The sequence below is a fragment of the Strix uralensis genome, chromosome 10, assembly GCF_047716275.1.
Source record: "Strix uralensis isolate ZFMK-TIS-50842 chromosome 10, bStrUra1, whole genome shotgun sequence".
Taxonomy (NCBI): Eukaryota; Metazoa; Chordata; class Aves; order Strigiformes; family Strigidae; genus Strix; species Strix uralensis.
The window spans coordinates 4,472,906-4,490,280 of record NC_133981.1 but is presented as its reverse complement, the minus strand read 5'-3'; the positions used below and the strand labels follow the sequence as shown (position 1 = coordinate 4,490,280).

Below are 17,375 nucleotides of genomic sequence, written 5' to 3'. Positions count from 1 at the left end.
CTGACTCTATCCTTGATTAAAGTGCTTTTCCTTGATTAAAAATAGCCTTTTTCCAAATGAGTAATGTTGCATGGCAGGCTGTGCACACAGGATAACGTTTCCTCCAACATTATGACATTGACATTGCCGTTTCTTACCCAGGTCTCTCTGCAACACATTTCTCTTGTGTAGGCAGCCCTCTCTAGCCAATGCCATTAGGAAGCTCCCCACAATCATCTACCTCTTGTTCCCATGTGAGGAAGACATTATCTGCTAACTAGGAGAATAATGGGCATGGTGAAAATATATCCAAACACCTTTATAGATTGTTGCCTGGATTCATATTAGGTTGTAAATAGCTGTTCTCCAAGTCTTTGGCAGGACTTCTACCCCAGTGGCTATTCCTTCAAGTATCTCCTTTGTAACGTGCTCACTTTCCAAGAATTTTATCTCAGTTGGAGCCAAACTGGAAGTCTGTCAAGATTTTAGCTCTTCAGAGTGCAATCTACATATTTCACCAAATGGCAAATGTATTTTCTAGACAACTGTCGTTCTGCTCATGTGCTTACTTGTCTCTTATACTTTCAAAAGCAAATTTCTTAAGATGCCATTTGTATTTATTCTTTTTCTTATCATTTTTGTATGCAGAATTGTTAGAAACTAGCATTTGAAGAGTTTATTTTAGCAAAGCACTTAAACACATATGCTTAAGGGTTTTACTTAACCTTTATGTGTGTTTCCACAGAATTCTCTTCGTCTAAGTGCTTTGCTAAAAAGGGTGCAGTTATTCATATGTCCATGTGAAGTGTGAGGTTCAAGTCTTCCCCAAAGCACAACAATAAAGCTGAAAAAATATTTGCAGTCACTATGACAAAGAGTCGATAGAAGGAAAAACACCACCACGCTCTAAAACGCAGCTTTGATAAACTGAGATTTCCAATGGAATATATGCTTTGCAGCAATAATATCAGCAACTGTGAGGTAGCAGTGTATTTCATGCAGAAGTCATGAAACAATTGGAGAAGGATTTTCCAGTAGGTAGTTAAAAAATTGTGTCTCCTGTAGAAGAGGGCTTCTCCATCTCCTTAAATAACTTGGGTGTAATGCAGCAAATCCCTCAAAATCAGGGATTTCTGATTCACACAAATGCAGATATCAGTATGATATAGAATCTTAAGCAAAGTCAGCAGATGAGAAAATTATAGGATGTGGGTTTTTTCCAGCGGTGTTCACTGTAAATTAGAGCAATTAAATTACAGCACTCTTGTAGCTGTAATTAAATATGGAGACAGGCCCAGAGATGCAGAAAGCACTGAACTGCCTGAGCTGCTCAGTCTGCAGAGTGGGAGTAATGGTAAAAGGGGCTCAGAAACCGGTCTTGATCCCACAGCAGCTGGTGGGGGGCAGCCAGGCCTCTTGCACTGTGTTAACACAACATCTGGTATGTGGTCAAGAGGGAGTGTGCTACATTTGGTCTCTGCCTGTGTTTTTGCCTTTCCTGGGGCCCTGCCTGGTGCAGTTTTGTGGGGATACCCATCTGGGGCATACCCAGGGCTGGGAGCTCCTGCAATGATTATCCCCAGGTAGGTAAAACAGGATTTAAGGCCATATGACTGCAGCATCCCTGAGAAGCTGCTTTGTGAAACCACTGCATTTCATCCATTATTCTTTCATTTTACATTGCTAGTCAAGTCGAGACTTGAACCACAACTGAAGGCAAATGGGATGGGGACAGGAGACACGGACTGGCAGAGTAGGCTGCCCACCAGAAAGCTCACACTCCCTTCAGCAAGACAGCGGAGGATGAAGAAAGCATAGAGCGTAGCAGCAGGTACAGATAATAGCAGTAAATGTCACATTTAATTACATTATGGGGAGGGGAGGAAACGAAGTCTTACTATGAGGATATAAGCTAAATATAAACCAAAGTAAAAGGAAAGAAAGCACTGGAGGAAAAAGAGCAAGGAGGACAGACCAGAGAGAAGAGGGCAAAAGGCAATTCAGGAATTAAGTTGATGTCAAAGCAGTACATGAGGAGACTCAGATGGCTAGAAGTCACCCCCAGGACTAGGAGGTCCTTAGTATCACCAAAGGGCTGAGGAGCCACAACCAGCTCAGTCCTTGAGTTTTTCTCTCACATGGTGGATGCTCAGGATGAAGCCCCATCACATCTGCTCGCTGCAGCACAAGAATAAGGGCAGGGATGTGCTGTGGGTCCATAAGGGAGTTGGAGGAAGAGGTACGTATAGCAGCCCTGGGATCATTTTTGTCTGCAGCCTCTGGAAAAGGATTGCCACTGGAGAGAGGAGATGAGACTTTCAGTCTCCTCGTGGTTCACATGTTAATCTGATGCTGAAATATCCCTCTGCAGGTTTCATCCAAGTGTGGGAATTTGGTATGGAAAAAATGCCTGGGTATCCCCAGGTGTATTGGTAACTGGGTAATGCCTAATATCTGACCCAAACTGCTGGCAAAAATTACTTTTTTTTTTTTTGTTAGCTGATGGTTTTGATGATATTCTATTTTATAATCACTGAAGCAGCTGAGTTTTCTTGTGTTGCTGCAGTTTGGTGTAATTACTCTCCATCACTATAATTTTTCTTTTAGTTAAATGCATTGGAGGTTATAAACTCTTAACTATCAACAGTAAATATTCATGGGGAGTGAGAATAGTGCTAACTACCATAAAAGCTTTTTTCCCAATACTTTTGGCTAATGCTTTATATTAACATGGGTTGCTTTTCTTCTGGTGTTACAGCATAAGTGGAACAAACCATAATACAGATGTTACTTTAAACAACAGTCAGTCGTAGACCCAGGTGCCCTATAGTCTGCTGCATTGAGAATTCTGGGCTCCTCCGCAAAGGGCAAGAAGGAGAGGTTCCCCAATGCGAATGTGTTATAAAACAATATTGTGTTTCCCTTAAGAGTTGCAGTGATAAAAACATAGACCGTTCTGCAGCACTAACAACTTTAATAAAATAACATAAAGCACAGCTGTCAGGTCTGCCAGCATCTCACACTGGGAGACATGAGTGAGAAAATGAACACTTTTCACAAGCAGAAATATTCAAAGAGCTCCACTGTTTACAAGTAATCGAGACTGACAGTCATAGATTATTGGTGGAAGAGCATTTTCTGCTTGAGGTGAAAGAAGAGGATAATTTATCAGGAAGCCCAAGAAGTCAGACATCAGTAATGATCTGCTTGACGAAGGGCATATCTTAGAAATAGTGCATTTATTTGTACTGCAAGGCAAGAAGATGTACTAAGTTATAAACAAGAGTCTTAGTGCTTGAAGAATGTTGAGCAGATACGGTGTGTAATTTGCTGGGCAACCGCGATTAAAGAATTGACTAATGTGTGTCTCGGTGCTTGTTCAGAATATTAAAAGAAAAAGTTAGCATAATAGAGATTGTCTGTAAGAAATGTTCATGCTTTCTAAATTTATCCTTCCTTTTGGAGTTATCTGAGCTGCATTAATCTGGTTGCTTACCTTTTTGTTAATGCTTGCGCTTCTGAGACACTCCTGTAATACAACAGTGGGTTTGGCTTCAGAGAATTTGGGGCTTTCTGAGTTTTGCAGTAGAACATCTTGTCTATCTGGTGTGGTGCTTTTGCATCACCACTCTCTTATGAAAACAGGCCAAGTACCAGCAGTTTTAGAATGGTAACTAGCTTGGAGCTCTACAGAAAAGGTTTTATAGATTGCCACCTGCCCTGTCTGGGCCTTGGCATGCACTGTGGCCTGCAGCGATGCAAGGCTGCGTGTAGGCAGATCCCCCTCCCAGCTCCCGTGCTGTGTCCTGCTGGACAAATTGCTGTCCAGGTACCAAGAATTGCTGCTTCCTTCCTGGGGTGCAACCTGGAAGGGAAGGATTTGGTTAGAGTTAGAATATTAAGCTCATGTCAGTATAAAACATCATGGAGATCCATCCCTTGTAGTTTGGTATTCATTGTTTGCGTTCCTGCTAGGCTCGCCCAAAGCTTATAACTTTTTTTTTTTTTAATCGTTATAGCTTTCTAATACTTCTTTCTTTCACTTAGTGTAGGGATTGTAAATTTTAGTCTGTATTTGGCCAACTTGGGCCAACATTACCATAACATTGCTGAGAACAGGCTGTGCTTCCCTGAATTTCTGCTCCACATCTGAGGGGACCTGGACTTCAGGGGACACAAGAAGTCTCCTGCTACCCACCAAAGAGCGCTTGTCAGGAGAGCCCAGCACACCTGCAGAGCTCTGCAAAAGCCCTCAGCAGTGGCCCCGTCACCTCGTGGATGTCCTTGGAAGACCCTTAGCAAAATCTGTCCCCTTTATCTCGGTGCTTTGCACAAAAGTGACTCTTGTAACCTCATCATGTGCTATTTTCATCTCACTTGAAATAGCAGCTACTTATCACAACTGGACACGTACACATTTGCTTGGGAAGGGATTCTGAAGGTGAGCAGTTTTTTCTAGAAGCGCTCATTTCAAGAAGGGCAACGGTTGTTGTCCAGGGGCCTTTGGGTAATATGGAAGCCTTGTCCCAGGAACCGTAGAGAAGGTAGCCAAAGTGTTTTAGAGAGGATATGGATCAGTCAATCTCCACCTCTATTCAGATTGTCTAGGGAACTCTGGGCAAAACCTCTTTTGCAGAAAATCATGTCAGGCAGATGATGTGAGGCTCTGCATAAGATTGTTTTTTTTCTTTCCAGAGCTTGCAGAAGTAGATTGGTTCTACAAAAAGTATCACAGACTTCAAGGTAGTCTGTGGATATATCCGAGTAAGGATGTCAGCTCAAGTTCTCCAGCATTTTCTCTCTGACTGGGGAAAAAACAAAGGAAAGTCACTAGTTTTTACAGATGGATAGCTGGCAAATAGAGGTATTTTTTCCCCTTTACTTTGAGCAGAACCTTGGGGTGTTCTCCAGGTGCAAGAGAGTGTTGCTTCCCTTGTATAATCCAAACTTTCAGTAGCATGTCAGATGTTTTAAGGATGCACAGCTGGGACTTGGATGTGCATGTGAATGTGAACACACTCCAAGGCACAGAAGTCCCTTAGAAACAAGTATCGACTGTTATGTTTGTTTCCCACCTGAATTCTAAATCAATACTATTTAATACTGAAATATGTATGATGTTCTTTCCTGAAAACAGATTTACAACTCAGCCAAAATACTATGGAGACTGTCTTAGCCTCTTTTGGAAAGAAAAAAAAAAAAAAGTTTAAATAAAGTAGCTTTTGCTTACAGAGGCCCTCACACAGAGATCTAAACCTGATTGAAAATTACCTTACGTAGGAACACATGAAATAACCAGGTGAGACCAAACCTATCCATGATCACAATATCTTGTCACCATTGGAGACCACTAGCAGATGCGAAGAGAAGATTCGAAGAACTGGGCAGGTGCACAGATGTGCCTCCACTGTGCTTTCCAGCCTCCATTAATTTGCAGCATGTAGAATCCCTGAGCTAGAGGTGGTATTGGCAGCCCTTAATTTATTTGTCTTCCATTTATTGGCACTGTTCATCTTGAACCTGCGTAATGTTTAGCATCCAGAACATCATCTAGCAAGGTTATCCATAATTTAACTATTGTGCTTCGAAGTGGCTAGCTGTACAGTTTGGCTTGTACTGGACCTGCAGGATGGTGGTAGTAGAGAAGGGTAGGAGGTCACGAAGGACAGTTTCCCAAATCTCTACAGTGGTGGTTAAATAACATCAGAAACTATGTGGCGTTGGGGTGATAACTGCATATTGCACTTCAGAAATTACTGACAGGGTAAGAGGTTTGAATGCAGAATAGTCCTGGGATTCTGTGTGGCTAGACATAGAAATTTTATACTGAAGTAATACTCATCTCTAGGTCAGTTGAACAATGAATGCATGGGCCATGGCAGTGATTTAACACTGCAGTCTGTTGTTCATCATACCCAGTGTGTCCACAAAACGTGAATACATCTTTTCAGCACGAGAGGCGTGCGAACGCCTGCCGCAGCAGAGCACGGTAAGGCTGTGTCGAGCGCTTTCGAGCCAGGCTGGGGCTTGCTGTGTGGTACTGCAGGCTGTGCACCAGGAGCCAGGGCTGCTGAAGGAGGTTGGATTTCCAGGCAAGTTTCAGAATTCATTGCTGTTCCCCATATATCTGTATTAGCCTTAAGTCAAAGACTGATTATTTTTATAGGTTAGCAGTTGTTGTAGCAGAAGAAACCCTCTCCTTTACCAGCTTTGAGAAGTCACCATGGTCTGTGACTTCACACAGTTTTAATTTAAACAACAGCCGCCATTTCAGGATACGCCTCCTTATTACTGTTCATTTCAGTGACACTGAACAGGGAAAATAAAAATAAAAACGGCAAGTCAAATCCCCACTTTACTAGTCTCCTCCTGGAGTCAGCTCTCACCTGGGTTGCGCCTTACCAGGATAGCAAGGGAGAACAGCAGCCAAATCACGTCACTAAAAGCACTTCTTGCAGGTTAAACGAGGAGACCTTGAGGAACAGGGGCCACCCTCCCTTGCCTTCTAGCTGTTGCCTGCTGTATCTCCTGCTGATGCTAGGTTGAATGAGCAAGGCATTGCTTTTTTAGAAAACCAGCTCACACCTCAGACAGACAATTGATTTACTACTACTTGGCTTGTCCTGGTGCATCCTCTTGTGAGGTGTAAGTGCTCACAGTCCATGGAAAGTACAGGATGATTTATGCTGTTCCTTATAACTCCCTCTCATTGCCAGCTCAGCTATGGTACCTATACACTGTATAGGTGTGTACAGTGGGTGAGAGCAGGCACATGGACACAAAGGATGTGTGTTGACAGTGTATACACTGTACCAGTTCCTGGCTTTTAAATCTTCCTCTATAATTCTGTAGCATTATTACAAGATGGATTTATAACACACCTAGAGCTAACGTAACAATGAAGATTAGTCCTCTACTAGTCGAACAGTAATACACTTTAATTTGCCTACAGCTACTGTATCGTATTGGCATGAAAGGAAATAGCTTTCTAATGCAGCTTCGTCTGCTGAGAAGGAAGAAATCCGTGCTGCAGAATGTAAAACTACATAGGACTGTAGCTGGCAGCAAAATTCAGAGTAGGAAAAACACAGCACAAATAAAAGTATTTGAGAGTTGGATGTATGCTAACAATCCTAGTTTATTGCTAAACATGCCATATACAGTAATGCAGTTTGCTTGCAGGTTCAATATTGCTTCATCTTTGTTTTTTCACTGCTTCATCTTCTGTACTAAAATTTGTCCAGGAATAAAAGGTGTAAACTCATTAGTTTCCCACTTTGTTTGTGACATTAACAAAAAGTCAATATTCTAATGTTCCTCAGAAGCACTGATGCTGTTAACACAATCTGTGCTTTGCTCTGTACCTAGAAACACACTGGAAATCTCAATACTTTAATACATTAATGCAAATGTTCCTGCTGTCTGTTGTAAATGTAGTCTTCTCTTGATGAGTGTTAGGCATTCTTTGAGTGGACATGTGTACAAATGGTCACTCAAGTGCCAGCATGTTATATTTACCATAAAATAGAACTCTCTTCTTCTGGAGAGCAGCAAAACCATCAGAATCTCCCTTCTGGAAAGGCAAAGGATGTATCTGAAATCATCACTTAATACCTACTGCATGTGGGATAGAACTCATTTTTATGGGTATGTTATTCAAGCTAGATACAAAAATTAAATGTTTCACATACTTTTGATCTTTTTCCTCAGTTAATCATCAATGAAATTTAGCTATGCTTAAAATAACAGGTTTTGTTTCTAGACCAGAGATGTGTCTCACTTTCAACAAGGGCAAGGAAGGACTAATAACTTGCATGCAGGGAGGGAATGTATCTCTTCTGAAAACTACTGTTATAAACTGCCAGCGGGAAACAGCTGCGACAGGGCCTTGTTATCACAATAGGTCTTTGATGGGAAGGGTGGCCCCATGGGCAGGGAAAAAGCTAGAGAGAAAATTTTACATGAATTACTGACAAGGTGTTGAGGCAGCTTCTGCCTAGCTCACTCCACTGAGGTAATGGGCACTTCAAAATACCTGAATTGTGTGTGTTACCCTGTTACTTTACCTACCAGCTTTGCATCAGACTCGCAAGGTATCTGTCCATCAGCTCACAAAGGTGAACTCTGTCACTGGCTATCATTCACCCTGGCACCTTGCATTATCATCAAAAATCCATCAGAGCCAGTTTATTGTCACCACTCTAAACTAGTAACCTTCACCTCCTCATCACCAGGTCTCTCCATCCCGCAAACACATGAAATAGTTAGACTGGTTGTATACAGGCATGTCCTGAATTTTACAATAAAACTGGAAAAAAATAACAGTGATTTTTTTCTTCTTTCTCCTTCAAAAAAGTTGCAACGACATGACAAAGAGGATTCCCCTGACAAGTGGAGGACAGAAGAAGAAATGGCAGCTGAAGCAGCAATTCTGAAGAAGTATTTTCAGGAAAATTAGAGGTAATGATTTACACATTGACACTCCTGCAACACCCAAAACTCTGTTAAAGTCTCCATAGGCTTCTTGAGGACAGGGGAGAATATGTAGAATAGAACAAAAGAAGTGAAAGCTCTTAGGTTTGTGTTGTTTCCAAAAGGACACAGCACTCCAACAGTGGCTGAAATAACATGCTGCTCCTTGAGCAAATCAGCACCATCCTAGAGCATTTTGTTTCCAGAGAGCAAAAAATAACATATCTGGAAATCAGAATCATCAGCAGTTACTTAAGAGGAATGTCAAAACTAACATATCTTCCCTCTTTTTTTAGAACAGAAAATAGCCTTGGTATCTCTATGAAGAGCTAAAAACTGGTATGTCTGTGTACATATGCACCTATACATACAAAACCCCAGCAGAATTCAGACTATAGAGTGGATAATCAAATGCTAACTTCATCTGTCAAATCTTAGATCATCTGATCAGTTCAACTTTCAAAATTAAGCCTGCTAGAAAACTGCCTGTTCTGCTAAATTTTCCACTGGCCCTAAAAGAAAAAAAGATTTGCAGGGAGGAATAGAAGAGAGAAAACACTTGGCAAACACTAACATTGGTGCTCTAGAAATTGAGAGTTTTTCATTTTGTACCTGGAGTCCCAGAAGCCAGATTCTTCCAGTAGAAATAAACTGGCCCCCGGAGATCAATATGAGTTACGCTGGGATGTACACTGCAGCAATGATGCCAAAAGCTCCCTCTCCCCTGTTCCCCATATGTTGTTTGCCATCATCCAGAACTCTCATTTCTCTGTCATTTCTGACTGTTTCATATTTTTTCCTCTGAAGAACCGAAATCCCATAAATATCCCTCCTCTCTGCCTGTGACTCACTGCTTGCAGCCCAGCTTGAGAAATCTTGAGGTAAACTACACAGTGTGCACATGGCAGCTTTTGTCTCCATGTCATTCTGTCCTCTCCATTTGGGCTGGTTCATCCGGCTCTTTCCTTTCCATTTTTTCTTGCATGATGACCATGCTCTTGTCTTCTCCGGTCTAATTAACTGTGCCAACACTTCTGCAAATTGACACAGAGAAAGCCGTGTAACACGTATAATTCCCATCTGTGAAGGAAACTTGTCCTCAGCATCTGGGACCTAGGGACCTCCAGGGTTTGGAGTAACAGGGTTTGGACTACACAGTCAAGTTTCCAGCATGGCTGCTGGATTTTTACTTAGACACTCACTTTTTACCTCCTCAGAAATATGTTTCTCAAAAATGAATCACTCAGCCAGAAAGAGCATATCCTTAGGTAGTGCATATGTAAGCACTCTACTAACAGAGGCATTATGTAGTACTTCATCTATGGCACAGCAGCAAATGAACAGTACTTAAGATAAAATGGTGCATCCCTATTGCAATGTGATGTTGTTCCCCATTCTATATTTAGGAGGTTTGGGGCAGGGAGGGGAGTTGGTGTGGTTAGAAATTAATTTGAAATACTTTTCTGCAGAGATTCTCAAAGGGGTTGAAATTAAATCCCCACATATCCATAAAATGTTCTTGGGCTCTTCTGATGCTAAACACAAAGCTGATATAAATTCATTCCTGCGAGCAAATTCATGTGGCTGGACATTTATTTCCATTTATGATAAAAATAAATCAGTGTGTGTCTGCATGGATGACCTCTTGATAAGTTCCCCACAATATTAAGGTCATTACCTTTCCTAGAACAGACTGGTAAATTAAATCTTACTGGCATCATTATCATGAGAGTATTTTGCCTAGTACAGGCAGTCCTTCCAACCCTTGATTCCCAACACAAGGCATCATTGTCAATCTCTTCTTCCTGACATCGTTTTGCTTCTGAGGTTTAAGGCTCTGGACCTGAGATAAAGGTATATCTGGCACCTTCTGAATTTCTCAACTTTTATCTACTCTCTTAACCTTGCTTCTAAAGTGATGAAGATTGAAAACTTTTGGCAAATTAACAAGGTTATATGCATCCCTCTTTGAAGCTATTTTTGTTTTTCACCTACAAAAGATTTATTTTGCCATTTATAAGTTTACCTGGATGCTATTTTACTTGAGTTTTTTCATGCGGCACAGGGAAAGTCAGAAAGAGCTGAATGTGGGTGTTCTGGAGCCAATAAATAGCAATTTTTAAGGCCTTATGCATTATTTTTCTACTTAAGTGTTTTGTTCAAAGAAGCCCAGCTCAGCTAGATTAGCCTTCACAGACTGAGCTGTTTCAGAGCTTTCCCAGCTACCCTTACATTTGTCACAAATCCTTCAACAACTGTCACAACTCCTATATGACTTGACTAAGTACAGTACTGCCTTTTACCTGTATTTATAGATTATCTGATCACAAAGGACTTGCAGGTGACTTTTTCCTAAGAAATACTTGAACAAAACAAGAAGCTCTTGATTCTCTCCCTACTACATTTCCTGATCCCTCCTGGCTGGTTGGGTAGCCACAGCTGAGTGCTTCTACACCAGTCCCCAGATGATCAGAAATATCCAGCCACTTGCTTAAAGATATGAACCCATTTAGCCTTGCTAAGTTTACACCCTTGAGAAAATCCTTGTCTTAACATAATTTATTCCTGTGTACAGTTGCCTAGAGCAGATGAAACTGAAACCAGTGAGTGAATTTGTTTCGCGTAGGTTTCTGGTCTTTCACTGCATGTCCCCATGCCACTGTATCCCATCTCATTAGAAGGACTTTTCACTTCTTGAACACCTCCAGCACGTGCAGGCTTTGCAGAGCTGCTCACGGTGCTGTGTCTGCAGAGCCAAAGTTCAGCAGAACTTCATGTGGCTCTGGATAGGGACAAGAAAATAAAAAAATTATTCTGTCAGTAGGATATTTGATATATAATTGCCCCAGTTAGTCACACTGTTGCTTAGTAGCACCAAGATTTGATCTCTTTAGGAGCCGTTCGTTGTTCAGTGTTGGCTGTCATATGGTCAGCTGTATTTGATAACTGGTTGCTCTTCAAGGTGGATCCATGGGGAAAGAGTCCTTACTCAGAGAGCAAACTTTGGTGCAGCAGCTTAATTTCCAAGTCTCTTTTCAGATGCACCTTTTAAATTTTCTAACTATCTATAGCTGTGTGGTTTGATAGTCTGTTTTGTGCATTTTAAATTACACATGCCAGCAAAAAGGCTAAAGATTAAAAGAGTTACTAACCTTCAGATAGTATATGAAAAACGTCTCTCTTCAAAGGCAGATTCACTCTGTGGTGTTGTTCTGAAGAAAGAACCAGGCTGTGCAAGTTTCAGTAGAAGTTTTCCTATTTTATGCATAAGTGAAGTAAGACTTTTATGCCATTAGAGAAGTAGTCAGTCTTAAGTACGATGTCAAGATGTTCCCTTGCATAAAGGAGTTGACAGTGATACTTTGTTGCCTAGTGCTTTTTGAGTTACAAATATTCAATAGCTTTTAATTGCTTAACTATCTGAATATTTTGTGTGATTCAAAATGCAAAATTCAATTTAATATCTCTCCAAATAATGCGGGCTTCACAATTGTGCAGGATTTCTGATGTCAATTCTCTCCTTCATCCCCAGTCTGGCAATGTTTCTTGAGAATATAGTCTTTTCAACTTTGTCAGAGAATATGAATTTTATTCATTTTTTTTCACCCCACTGCGGAAGAGAGACGATCTCATTCTTTGAGAGCACTCATCCTGCCTCAGAGCTGCCTCTTCTGCACCAGGATCTCAGCATGTGTGAAAAGATGCTGTTCTATTGACTTCAGCAGGGAAATTACCACTGTTAGCAGCAGCTGACCAGAGGGAATTTAAACTGGCAATTTGGCTTGCATCTATCTGGTTTTGCTCCAGCACCTCTGACAATCCATGCTGCATGCATGAGAGTGAGCACCAGAGCAACCCCATCACTTTCCATAAATTTAGGCAAATATGACAACATGGCTCACAACACCCTTTCTTTCTTGTTTTACTGTAAGAAAAGCCCCCCTGTTATTTCTGGTACTTTAAACTGAAAAAAACCACAGAATAATGACTATGCCTTGGAGTGGATCCACAGACTGGATCTGGGACACACGCTGTGCAGTGTGGACACAGTCTGCCCCAGAAGATGCTGCACCTGCAGTGTGGACCACAGAGCAGGTTGTCCCCTGGGTGACCGTGACAACGCAGATGTGGTCAGAGGTATTTTCTGCAGTAGATGCTCCTCCACTGTAGTCAGCCTGTTGGCAAGCAGAATCACCATGCAGTCATAGGAAACACAACATGCTGTGGACTCTGGTACGAGGAAGAGCAGCAGGGGAGGGGGGGTACAGCAAGCAGGGACCCCTCAGTTTCAGAGCGTCACTTTATAAGCAGGGCAATTTTTAGAGTGCTTACACTGGAGTTAAACTCAAGGTGGTGCCTCGTCCTGAGGATTTCCCAGAGAGCATTGTTGAGAGCTGTTCATGGCTGCACTTAGGAGCTGTTTGTATATAATCCCTAGGTAAATACACATCCTAGTAATCAGCTATAGATTTCTCTGCACTCCAGACTTAAGTGCTATTAATTATATCCCCCACTCAGAAACCTCCAAGTACCATTAATTAGAAAGCAGGAGCTGATGGTTTGCTTGCCTGTGTGAAACTATTATGACCTGAGAGTGAAATATAAGCTTCAAAAGAAACATGTTTTATGAAGGTCACCTTGGAAAACGTCATAACAATCTGTCAGGAGAAGAGAATGCAGCACTGCAAGTGTGCGTTTCAGTGTGACATTATGCTTTAAGTAGTTGGAAATAGCAAAGAGAAGATGGATCAGATCATAGGGTCTGTGCTTTTTCACACAAAATTCTCTTTTTTTCTGCAGTAAGTACATATAAAGTAATCTTTTTGTCATTTCAATGGAATGCAAGGAAAGTTAATATCAACAGAAATCCAACAGACAAACATAATCTGGCCCTTGCTGGTATTTTTGAAGTGTAAAACATCCAGACCCACCACCTCTGCAGCAGGGAGAACATTTATGCAGAGGAATTAAATGATCTCTTCAAGGGAAGATGTAAACAGCCAGAAGTGCAGCGACTGTGTACAGCAGTAATACCCACCCTAGAAGGCTCAGGGCAAAAGGCTTCCCCGAATAAATGTGGTGTGCTAATGCACAGAAGCCTCAGTGTCGAGGTTGATTATTTTTCTGATTGAAGCATATCATTATTCTTATGAAAACAAATCTGCAATAGAGTTAGCTATGGTTATAAGTAAAATATCTTCCTCTTCTAGGAGGCCAGCATAAACTTGATGTCCCCCTTCACACCTGTTCCAGGGTTCTGTTTTGAGGCTGTAAGTAGTACTGTGCTGAAACATATATACCTCATTCTCTGGACTTCCACTTCCCTATAGGTGGCCATTTAATTCAGCTGTAAAGAGTACATGAATTCCATACAGCACTGCTCAGATCCTGTAATTATCGCTGCAGTAGAAACGTCATGGCCAGAGACACAGACAAGATTGTACCGCATAAAGGCAAAGCAGTGAATGTGTTACTGTTCGCAAAGAAAGCTGACAGAGAGCCAGATGTTCTCTTAACTTGCACATCCAGCAGCCTGAATGCTTACCTGGGATGTCTGTCAAATATCAAGTATTTTCAGACTGATCCATTCTTGATTCATCATTAAGCTTTATGTATGTCACATTGTATGAGAGGAAAATGGGGAAAGCCAAGCGTATCTGATGGACATTGTGTCCCAGGACCTGGGATAAAAGAGTCGAGGCACAGGACAACGCTGAGCTTCAAATAAGGATATCAACTGTGGTCAAGTACTTTTTTACCCAGACCTGTGCTAAAATGGTGCTAATCTCTTGCCCCCAAAGCTGCAAAAGGATGCACTTACTAAGCAGCCAGACCCTCCTTCAAGCAGATTCACAAAAAGCATGCCAAGTAATTTACAGGCTGCCATCAAACTGTCAGTCAAGAGGGGCATACAATGGAAACTGTTGCTCAAAATGCCATCAAAAGGGGAAACATATGTTTCAGTGAGAAAAGACAATCAAACAAAGAAGTGGGCGGTTGGGGAGTTGCAGCCACAACAGCAGCAAGGATCCAAGCCTTGCGCACAGCCCTGGGAAACAAGTTCAGGGGCCGTGCTCTCGTCTAACAGTTGGGTAACAGCTTTGTGTTTAATAAGCTGAAATAATTTTCCGATTATTGAAGCCAGCTCTAAATATGCTCTGAAGTGAAGGTACAAAAGTGAAGATACCAAGCGTAAAGCCCACCTCATGCTCAGTTATTAGCAAAGGTTTGTATCGTGTTTTCCTATTGCTGTAGCTGCTGCATAATAGAACTGCCCAGAGAGACACACTAACCAGCAGCTCGGATGTGACCTCAGAGCTTAAAAGCTGCCTTTGTGTGAGTTTCGGTATCTAGGCTGTGTAGGTGGAAAGGCATTAATAACTCCTCCAGTAAGTAGTTATTTGAAAAAGGAAGGGCGTAATGGACATTGGAAATACATTGGACTGAGCATAGTTGAGGCTCCGTTGTTTGCCGGGATGTCAGTCTCTACTTGAAAGGGCAAGTTATGTGCAAGGGTAAACCCAAACGCCCCATTTGTGTTAGCACCTGGGGCTGCTGCAAGCCTCCAGTTAATGCTGCAATAACAATTGCACCGTGAGTTTGTGCAGGGATTTCACACACAGGTTTCACAGCTGCAGTCGACTGCACTTGTCAGGCTCTCAGCATTTCTATTTCTCTACTTCAAGAACACCTTCCAGGTCTGTCATGGCACCTATTACAGGTCTTTTACTAGGACAAGCCACCAAGATATGCATAAAATTGGAACAGACATGGGAAGAAATACCCCATTCATTCTCCAGTGTGTGAGACTGGGGGCATTTTCACGGTGATGGTCCCAAATCACTGGTGTGTAATATCTTGGCATTAGGCAGAGTCCCACCACAGGGTCAGCATGGATGAGGATATACAAGAGATGATGATTTTGAAAGAGCATTTGTAGGAGCTTATATAAGAGATCATGCACCCCAAAGACTCTTGCATGAGATTATTATAACAAAATTGATTTGAAGAGTAAGAAGCTGGATTTGATGACACAAGATGCCCTTTCTAATCCTTCATTCCTATGACTAGCAGTCAACAGAGCTGGGGACTGTGCTGTCTTACTCAGGGACATCAGAGAGGTGGCTTCACTTCATGTTTGTTTTTTGTAAAATGATCCTGACCTCCTTTGGAGGGTGCTTTGTGAGTTAGGAATGAAAAGCACAATGTGAAAGGCAGGCATTAGTATTATTTGGAAGTGAACTTTATTGAAAAAGTAGATAATAAATCAAACAAATGCTCCTCTTTCTGGCTCCAATACATAATTTTAAAATAGTTGTGTGCAAGGATTTTCTCCTTTCTCTGTTGCACAGGCTATAATAGGAGCTGAAATGTGCTGTGTGTGGATTTAACACTGAACATTTCCTTTTGCCTGTCACTGTCAGTGTTTCCTTTTGGAACATCCTAATGAGCACCTGACTCGTTAGCAATAAGCAGCCTTACATTTTGTCTTACTAACAAAGATCAAAGATACTATTATATGTAACTATCTGTTATGTTTGATATTTCTCAGGTAACAAAGTGTTTGAAAAACATCCCATGACTTAAGAAACTCCCCAGAAAGACAGACCTCTTTCTCCAGTTCTACGTGGCCCTGGAGCTGCAGCTGAGCAATTTTATTGTGTTCTACAAATATGGGATTCTTCCATGAAAAATTTTATTGGACCTTTGGATATCATCAAGGTTGAATTTCAGCTAAGACAACTAACAGCACTGGTTCAAAATATTGCTCTGAGTAGTAACTCATATTTTTCTGAATTGTGTACTTGGGAATGAATCTTTTTAAATTGTCCCTTGGCTTAAATTGAAATAAAGTGCTAGGAAAATCAGGTAGCTATTCTGTTTAGGTACATTACAAAGTGTTTACTCCGTGTTGTGCTTTTTGATTCAGTTATTGTATGTGGGCTATTATATCATAGAAAAATTAGATCTTTTAGCAGTATGACAATTCATAAAAACCAAGGCTTTGTTACAGACTAGCCAAGATAAACTTGGAGAGCTACTGTTTTGTTGGGTAAGGTAGTAGAACAAGAAATATAGCACTTCCTAAGATCTTTCCTTTCTCTGTTCCTTTCAATGCATTGTCACGATGCTTCTAGAGCTTAAGGAGATACAAAACACTTCTGCAAATCAATGAATATGTAAATCTGCTAATGGGATAGTAATCACATTAAGGTTAAACTGGCATGAATGTCCTGCTTGCAGCAACAAACATGAGTGGGAGCCGCCCATGTGGAACGCTCCCTTGGCAAGAAATGCCGCGTTCGGAGCTCCACACAGAAAGAAACCTGCCATGGGTTAGTTGTTGATTGCTAACGTGTAATAAAGGAAAAGAAGTCAAACAACAGATGGAAGAGAGAAGAAATGAGTCTGCAAGATATGCATGAAAAGAGCACCCATCATCTTGCTCTTGAATTGCGGGGAAGCAACAGCCGAAGGTTTCTGTGTCCCCTGAACTCAGGATGGAAAACAAAATGCACCAAGTCTTTCAATAAGAGCCATGCCGAGGGGGGCCACAGGGTGCAGAGTCTACCTGAAGGCTTGAGGAGGTCAGAGTCAGGTCCAAACCAGAGCCTGGCAGTGCTTTGCATGTCTGGTAGTACAGTGTGGCCACTGTCCAGAACAAATAAAAATGCTCCACAATAGTCTGTCCTGAAGGGTTGCAACCTGACCTGAGAAGTATGAAAATGCACAATGGATGAATTCTCATAACTTTTCCTAAGTCTCTCTCTGCTATATACTGCAGGGGAATTCAGTCCTTTGGTTTGAAGTCTTTGTGCTGGTCAAATAGAAATACTAGAACAAAATCACTGATGTTTGATTCCAGATTTTACTGTGATCCTGTTAAAATACTGCTCCTGAAAAGCCGCTTTGAGTCAAAGATT

The 17,375-nt window shown here is 41.6% G+C and overlaps 1 protein-coding gene across 7 annotated transcripts in view; it reads left to right on the top strand.

Annotated features, from left to right (window-relative positions):
- FHIT (fragile histidine triad diadenosine triphosphatase) overlaps window positions 1-16,837 on the top strand; it is a 622,267-nt gene extending 605,430 nt beyond the window's left edge. For 5 of the 7 annotated variants that reach the window (XM_074878818.1, XM_074878821.1, XM_074878819.1 and 2 more), the window contains 2 exons: window positions 8,336-8,439; window positions 16,004-16,837. In XM_074878818.1, the coding sequence (XP_074734919.1) occupies window positions 8,336-8,437 (102 nt within the window). In that variant the 3' untranslated portion in view covers window positions 8,438-8,439; window positions 16,004-16,837. Of the gene's footprint in view, window positions 1-8,335; window positions 8,440-8,747; window positions 8,791-13,661; window positions 13,722-16,003 lie in introns of all 7 variants that reach the window. The other 2 variants (XR_012630211.1, XM_074878817.1) reach the window with 2 other exon arrangements.
- Window positions 16,838-17,375: the final 538 nt, after the last annotated feature.